Source organism: Anopheles coustani, assembly GCF_943734705.1.
Source record: "Anopheles coustani chromosome X unlocalized genomic scaffold, idAnoCousDA_361_x.2 X_unloc_5, whole genome shotgun sequence".
In the NCBI taxonomy this organism is placed as follows: Eukaryota; Metazoa; Arthropoda; class Insecta; order Diptera; family Culicidae; genus Anopheles; species Anopheles coustani.
The window spans coordinates 553,191-562,145 of NW_026525159.1; the positions used below are offsets into that span (position 1 = coordinate 553,191).

General features: G+C 42.4%; 1 protein-coding gene across 1 annotated transcript; it reads left to right on the forward strand.

Annotated features, from left to right (window-relative positions):
* Positions 1-1,019: 1,019 nt before the first annotated feature.
* LOC131270708 (uncharacterized) lies at positions 1,020-8,616 on the forward strand. The gene is made up of 4 exons (XM_058272463.1): positions 1,020-1,260; positions 4,339-4,720; positions 4,838-5,324; positions 8,587-8,616. The coding sequence occupies exons 1-4, from the start codon at positions 1,020-1,022 to the stop codon at positions 8,614-8,616; spliced, it is 1,140 nt and encodes a 379-aa protein (XP_058128446.1).
* Positions 8,617-8,955: the final 339 nt, after the last annotated feature.

The following is an 8,955-nucleotide window of genomic DNA, read 5'->3' on the forward strand; positions in this document are numbered from 1 at the left end:
GTAGCACTTTCATCGCCCGGGCGTTTTGTATGGAAAAAGTTGCACCTAAACCCGCCGTCGCGCAACTTTGTTTGTCGGGTACCCAACTGACGGTGACATGCAACATTGCCCCGTTTCCCCACATTCCAACCCCCTTAAGCCCAGTACTGTCAGCTTTCTCTTGCTGTCAGTAAGTAGTGAAGCTCACTACTTTACTGGTAAGTTATCACACATGGTGGAAAACTGTAAAGTGTTGTTTCTACCGCGTGAAGGTATTTTGGATTTCAATGTTTCTGCTTGTTGTTTGTCAACAGCAACACGATCTTGTCCGGGAAGCGGACGAGGAGTTCGATCGGTTAATGGACCACAGGCACGGATGCACGAAGTGTACGTGCGTTGGTGAGTATTCTCGCGAGCACCATAAAGTTATTTTTTCAGATGTAGGTGCTGCTCCGCGGGCGGATGCTGATTTTCGTGCTCGATCGTGCTTGGAGCATCATAAGGAGTTCCGGTCCCCACTAGAAGATCTCGGTAATTTTAATATTATCGAAGATGTTGTGGTAGGCGACCGTCTACACCTTATAGATCTCGGTGTGACTCGACAGATCCTGCGAGGGATACTGGAATCGAAGTTCCTAGGTATACGTAAGTGGAGTACGCAAGAGAGGGATAACGTTTCTAATTTTTTTAACAGTACCTTGTTGTGCTATAGTTGGTCTCCAAACACGCAAGAGAGAGTAGTGAACCACATATATATTGCCATCCTGTGCGAACTGAGGCTGTCGTAGTGTAGGACTACTAACCCTAATGAGAGAAATTGTACTGTAACAACTATAGCAGGGGTCACATGAGAGTGGTGGCGTTTTCTTTTGTTTTTGGCTATAGGGGGGATAGTATGGGTGTCATTTCGCATTGGCCGGCAAACGGCCACTGAAGAAGTGGAAATCATTCGGTACAACGCCATTGTGAGGTGCGGACTTGTGCAGGTTTAGGAATCGTCGAGTGTTAAGAAGATATTTTTTGGTCGAAAGTGTGCCGAAATGAGTGGATTCTGGCGTGAAAGTGACGTGTCAGACGAGTCGGACGACGATACTCCCGTCACCGGGTATCACCCGGAGAAAGATTGCGTTTCGGGGCGAGCAACCGGCACGATAGAACCTAAACCTCAGCTTAAGGCGAAACCACGTGGTGGAGACAAAAGGAGCAGAAAGACGAAGGCGGAGTGGTTGTCAGGGTCGTGGCCGCTGCGCCAGTTCGACGAATCGTTGCCCACTAACAAGCGTAAAGCGGAGTGGTTTCGTTTCCGGGAGCAATTCGAACGAATTGTGTCATGCAAATCTCCGGTGGATGCAGTTACTAGGCTGACGGGACTGAAGATTTTCGCGGAAAGGTACCTTCTTAAGCGACGGCTAGACACAGCGGTATTCGCACGATTATTCCCGCCGTCCCGCGGGAATCCCGCTGGACGACGGGAAACTCCATATGAAAAAAACGGATTTCGTTCCCGCTATGTTTAAAAAACGCGAAACTACGACCCGGCGGGAACGGACGCATTTGCTTATTTGAAACGTTTCATGAAAAGTTTCATTCGCTTGCTACAACAACGTCGGTATGGGCAACGTATATGGATGCGGCCGATGTTGTTGGAGAGAAACCAAAATGCGAGTAGTCTTCGACGCAAAATTTTGGAGGAGGAACTCAACAACACCATTCATAAACTTTATATTTGATAATGACTCACAATTCCACTTTTACCTGCCGCCAATTTAGATCACGTAAACAAACTAAAACGTAAACAAAGCTTCCCTTTGACAGATCGGGCGAATAAGCTCGTTCCCGCTGTATATTCTGTCGAATCTGGGCTACTTTTTCCCGTTCCCGCCACCTGGAATTCCAGGCGTGTTTAAACGGCGGTTTAGCATTATTGAAATGCAAGAGAAGCGATGCTTGACGTCGATGGAAAGTGGCACGGAGAACGTTTACAAGCTAACGATATCAGCTTTGGACAAATATTTCTGTGAAATGTGCGACACCACCAAAGAGCGCATTAAATTCCGCGAATTGAAAATGAAGCCGGATGAGGCGTTTATGGACTGGGTTTTGCGTTTGGAGTCCAAATCCCAGTTATGTGGTTTCGGAGTGGAGCAATACAAAGAAGAACTTGTACAAGCATTGTTGAGACGCTTCGATATTTTTGTTCATGCTTCATATTTGTGGACAAACTGAAATTACTAAACATTCGTGGCAAGTTATTGACTTCAAACCGAGAACCAAGCTCATTAGGACCGATCATGAAGACGCTAATTCAGTTATTCTGTTGCGGGATTGTTAGTTTCGATAGTTTTTCCAATTCCAACAGCAGGTTAGTGGTTGCATAGCACACTTGCATGCAACTTGAGATTGCGTGCAACATGAGATTGTACAACTTGAAGCGCACTTTGCTAAATTTTATAATTTCCAAAAAAAAGAGGGTCCCTCACACCAACTGATGAAAAGTCACCAATCAAAAATGGGTTGTCTTTGAGATTCATGAAACTCTCGACGAAAGATTCATGCATCTCTTATAAGGCAGATATTCATTCAGATTCATGAATCTGAATCAGATTTACACAACTCTACTTAAATCCTTTCGAACATTTACTTTCATTTTTTTTTGTTCAATATCATTTTAAATATGTACTCCTGGGAAATGTCTGAGATGATGTAGACGTTGGAGGACTCTTTTGACAAGTTATCTTTGGAAGCCTCCGAATCAGAAGATTCCAGGATGGAGCGAAATTCAGCGTTCAATATTACCGACGAGTATAGGGGCCGGTTAGCGGAAATCGCGGAACGCAATTGCAAGTGCCGACAAAACGAGAGTGAGGTAGAGAAGAGCATAAGGCGGGCCCAAAGCGCCGCCCGGGAACGGGTGCGAAGGGCAATTGAAACGCCGGAACAGCGTGCACTACGGCTGGCAAAGAACGAGGGACATAGAAACACCAGATCAGCGAAGCATGCGGAACGGATGCGTATAGCACGAGCTAAGGAAACTCCGGAACAGCGTGCGATTCGGTTGGCCAAAAATGCCGCACGTACTCGACGGCAACGAGCCGCAGCAGCTGCCCTCGGAGCCAATGGGGCACCATCCGCAACTAGCACAACGTCGAACTCCCAGAATCCGGACCGATTCAAATTGTCCGAGTAATCTATACAAGCAGCACCTTTTACCGTATCCATTCGGCTCGTCTGCTTCTGGAGACCAGTCCACAAATTGCAAAAATAAATAAAAACAAAAAAATGTCCCCGGCTATCGAGAACATTTTATCGGTGCAACCCAGCGGGCATTGTTGCACAACATTCTCTAAAAATTCACTCAAAAAATGAATTTTCCTCAATGCACCCCCGCTGGAGTCCACAATTGTGCACTACAGCGTCGAGTAGCGCAACGTCATGACGTCATCACTCCACTTCGTTTGCCCATTGCACGTACAGTTCTCATACGCCTTCCTTCTCATACACCTTCCTTCTCGTATGCCTTGATCAAAACCAACGATAAAAAAAACCGCAAGAACGTTTCGGTGGGTCATGAACGGTGGGTCATGAAGTTCTTCCTTCTCACACACCTTCTTTCTCATATGCCTTGATCAAACTCAACGCTAAAAAAACCGCAAGAACGGTGGGTCATGAAGTTCTTGCTTTGTTTTCTTATCAACCGAGCAGTATTTTTTTTTTTATGAAATCCGCGTGGATGGCTTGTTTTGATGTGTCAACTTTGTTTTGATAAGGATTTATCGCTTTTCTTGAGCAGTATCCAATCTTGAGCAGTGTCGATTGTTTTTTTAAATTGTTTGCTGTTAATCGTTGTGATTTGAAGTGATGGATCGTGAAATAGAAATGGAGTGGGAGGCATTCAAGCAAAGTGGATCAAGTGCTATACCGTGGGCAGATCTAGGCGTTGGTAAGTGAAAGTGAAAATACAAAATATATTACCGAAACATTGGTAATAGAGTACACCACACTCTTGCTGCTGGTTACGTATAAATATACGATCGGGATCTGGATGCAGTTTTAATAATAAGTAATATTGTTTTAGATATAACTCCTGAAGAGGAAGCGATGGAATTAGGTAGAGCTTCGTCAAGCAAAAGAAAGAACGGTGATGAAGTTTCTAGTGGTCCTAGCCATCGACCTCGAATGGACGACACTGAAATAGAATGGGCTGAATGGCAACGAATGAGTGCGTCTGAAATAAAATGGCCTGATCTAGGAGTTGGTAAGTAAAAGAAAAAAATATTAAAATGTATTATAGTGTTTTAAAGCCTCCGGGCAGCTGGGATGGGTTATGTAATATTTCATTCTATACTTCAACTGTTTTAGGTATAACCCGAGATGAAGATGCTTTTTTACAAGCGGCATCTACGAGCGGCATTGTTGAAGCCAACCGCCAGATAAGTGTAGAAAACAGGGTGGAGGTTATTGGTAGTGGAAGCTTAATTTTACCCACGGAGGAACCTGAAACAATTTCGAGCCATGAGGACACATCTATTGACGGATCTGATGATGATGATGATGACATCAGAGTGGATTGCACTAGGTTGGCTAGATATGTAGATAGCTATAGCCGACATGAGGCGTTGAGACGGTGGGCAATCTTGGAACTCGTATCACGTTCGTCTCTAGGAAAACTTCTGGCGATCTTGAGGAAGGATTATAAATTGCAACTTCCTAAAGATGCACGGACACTTACCAAATCATCCTCTCCAGTCGTGGTAAAAGTAAAATCGATCTTGGGAGGACGATTTTGGTATCAGGGGGTAGAGACGGTCCTAAAAAATTATTTTAAAGATGTCATACCCAAAGATGACCTTCTTTCCATACAAGTGTCGATCGATGGGCTTCCCCTTTTTAAAAGTTCAAACACACAACTGTGGCCAATACTTATAAAGGTGGAAGAATTGGTAGATGCTCCGGTAATGCTTGTCGGTGTTTTTGGGGGACAAGCAAAGCCGGAGAACATCGAACAATATCTTCGGCCGCTAGTGTTGGAGGTGAACGATCTCCAGCAAAGAGGCTTGCAGTTCGGTGACAAGCAGGTGCATTTTAAACTTCGCGCCATTGTTGCCGATTCTCCGGCGCGGGCGTATCTAAAAGCTGTCACCAGTTATACTGGTAAGCATGGATGCTTAAAGTGTTCCTGTGTTGGGGAATACATCAAACCGGAGAATAAAGTCATTTTTGACTCCGTGAACTCTGCACCGCGCACGGACGCGGGCTTTCGAGCTAAGGTAGACAAGGACCATCATAAGAGTTGGCGGACACCACTAGAAGATATAAATAATTTCCATTTAATAGAAGACGTCGTTGTTGGCGATCGGCTCCATTTAATTGATTTGGGGGTGACCAGAAAAATTCTTCGAGGGATGCTGGATGGCAAATTTGCAACCCTTGGTCGATGGTCAGACCCCCAGAAGGAAGCTGTGTCTAAGTTTATGGAAAATACACGGCTTCCTTCTGAGGTGCATCGCCCCATGAGGCACCTCAATGAAGTCCGCAATTGGAAGGGAACCGAATATCGGTCCTTCCTGCATTACATTAGTGTTGTGGTCTTGAAAGATTGCATGAACGAACAGGCTTTCAATCATTTCTTGCTCTACTTCTGCGGTGTGACCTGTTTTGCATCCACGGCACATCAGCGACATTGGCCGCTTGCGAAAAAGCTCCTAGAAAAGTTTGTAAAGGAGTTCGGCACGATATATGGTCGTTACCACTTGACAAGTAATGTTCATAATCTCCAGCACGTGTATGGAGAAGTTTTAAAATTTGGACAACTTGAAAATTTTTCGGCTTATTGTTTTGAAAACCACTTGCAGTTTATCAAACGCTGTATTAAATCGGGCACGAAGTGTGTGGAGCAAGTGGCAGCCAGGGTGCAAGCCAGAGATTCTATCCAGACGGCTGCCAGTTATAGTGCTCCAAACTATCCAATGTTGATGGTAAATCGGGTTGGATTACACGTAACAGCCGATTTTACCTTGCTGCCCGAATTTAGAGATCAATGGTTTTTGACCCACCAGGGCAGCGTCATCAAATTTTTGGAGGCAAAGAAAAGTTCTTTGTCTTCGTTCATCTTGATTGGGATCCAGATTGACCATAAGACGGAGCTTTTCGAAGGAAAGTGGGCAGACGGCAATTCGCAAATAGAATTGTCGTCTGCCGATTTGTTTATCTATAAAATAAAGGAAAATGCTCCGTCAAGAAGGGTGGAAGTACCGTGTGAATCCATAAAATGTAAACTATCAGCAATATATTTACCGAAGCGATCTCTCTCAAGACCACCAATAGATCCTCCTGTTACTATTGCTCTTGATACCATAGCCCTTTTCCCGTTGCTTCATACACTCCGTTGAGAAGATAGTTTTATGGATTCCATGGTTGCTTCCACGTCAACAAGAGATCATCGTGCTCGATAATGTTCGTGGACTGACCTTTTTAACCGCTTTTATGGCTACTGATAGAGCATTGCTAGTTGATATTTTGAATCCTTTAGCACTATGCTGCCTCGCGGGGCTCCATGCTGAAACAGATAGATCGCCTGCGCCCTACTCAAGCCTCTTTTCTAGCGAGTCTGTGTTCTCATGGTCTACATAACGAAATGTTTCAGGTTCCTTCGCGTATTCATGTATTTAACATACATTTTTGACTTCGACTATGATGCTGGTGATGATAATTTAAAATGAATTTTCATTCAACATACATTTTTGACTTCGACTATGATGCTCGTCGATTTTAAATTATCATCTTAAAATGAATTTTCATTCAATAATAAAACATGAAGTGTATGCATAAGTTTGAGGATCCTTAAGCGTCTGTGTGGGTTTCTCAATCTTTTGCATGGGTGAGCGGTGGGCCATTATCATCTCCATCATCATAGCAAATGTAATTAAAAAAAACAATTCAACATCATTAACAATTCATGTATTATTCTCATAAATTAAAACTAAAACCCTATCAATAAATCTAAATTAAACAAACTTAGAACTAACCAGAAATAAACAAAGCCCTATCACCAAATAGAAAAGAAAGTAACTAAACTAACTCATGTACTAAAGCTAAAATTAACTTACGTACTAAGGGAAGAACGGCCTGTTTTTTTTGTAAGTGTATGGTTTGTTGGCCGAACCTTTTATAATCCCTTTTGTTTTTGCCGTGCTCGCTGCGTTTTTTAACTTTAACCTTACAAAGGCTTCTACAGCGGATGCATGCACTTGGCCATCATGACCGTTCTCCGCTATTTTTTTTAAAAGTAGAAATATATTATGATAAATACTAAACCTAATTTTTTTTTCAGGACGTCCTCCGCCAGACCAGCTGCATTTGACCATAAACTGTTTGTTAAATAGGAGCTGCATACCCTCATGCATCCTCTGCTTTGCCTCCGTTTTAACTGTACGAGTCTGCACCCATTGCAGAACATCTTGGAAATGTTCAGCGTTACGAAGCTTGAACTCCAACTCGTCCAGCTCTTCTTTGCTATCCACTGCCTTCAGAGTAAACGGGGGTTCCTGATGTGTTACCACCTGTGGGGGCCGTTGGTCCAGCACATCCTTCATCCCCCGGACAACTTTCGTCAGTATAAATGTTTGCCGCAGGTTCATATCCACACGCTCGGAAATAGAATGCAGCGATTGATTGTTTGCCGTAACACTGGGTGTCTCCATGATTATGCTCTAATTCTATAAAAATCAAATATACTAGTCGTAAAAACCGCTATAGTAATGTATATTTAACTTACCTTGCCAACTTTTTAAAACAGTGAGTGAAATTGTATGTTTGTTTAGTATTTTTCACCTGATAGAATTTTCAGCCACTGAAACTAGCATACCAAATGCACTGGACAATGCTTTGAATTTCTTAAGAATTTTCCCGCTTGCACGCTCTAGAGTACAGAGCTTTCGTTGCCGTTCCGAAATTGTTTATTTTGATTTCGACTTGCTAACGTAGACTATATTGAATGAAACTCTATGTGTTTTATAGCTCACTTTCAATCCATTGTCGCCCCATAGTTAAAAAATATATGACTATTTTTACGTCACCAACTTAATTTCATGTTTTAATTTCAAGATTCTTCTATATAACCAGTAAAACTACAAAAAACAAATTTGAAGGGGCACAACCATATTTTCTCCATGTAAACACTGTTATAGAACGATCGACGTTATTGACAGCTCCACGTTGTTTACATTTTACAATTGATCGAAAACAATCGATCTGGATAGGAGTGAAAAGTGCAGAAAGTGAGGTAATAAATAATGTTAATTACGTTCTAAGTGGGTAAATAAGGTAAGTAAGTTCGACAGGTACTGGACTACACGGGACCCGTGCACAAAAAATGGTGGTAAACGTAAGCTCCAATCCGTGCTATACGATTCTCCAAACCCGTACCAGCCTGGCCGGATCATCAAAATTACGGTGAAAATATTAACAAGTGAGTATGAATCATCGCAGTTACTGTGAAATTATTAGTACATAAGTATTAATCATCAACAGTGCAGTGAAAATTGCACATTGCTATACATATTTTAAAAACGCTTAATATTTATATTATATCTTTATTTTTTCCAGCAGTTTACTCCACGTTTCCTCAAACAGCACTGAAAACACCCAGCATAGTGCTGCAGGGATCACCATGGTGCAATAACCGGCGTAAAGGGAGATGTTTTCAACACTTGGTCTAATGTATGTTTTTACTGTTATTTATGTTTAAATTGTTTTCATAATTTGATATTAATTCTTTTCTTCAAATTTGTTTCTTTACAGCTTACAACGGAACTGTTTGCCCGCCATTGTACAAATGGCCTTTTTATGTAAATAAATATTTATTCAACGAGAATAACGTTGAATTTAAATTTTCACGGTCGTTAAATTATTGTCGAAAGAATTGACGTAACGAATGTGGGGAATGAAAGAAAGGAGGAAGGGGTGAGGGGCGAATGA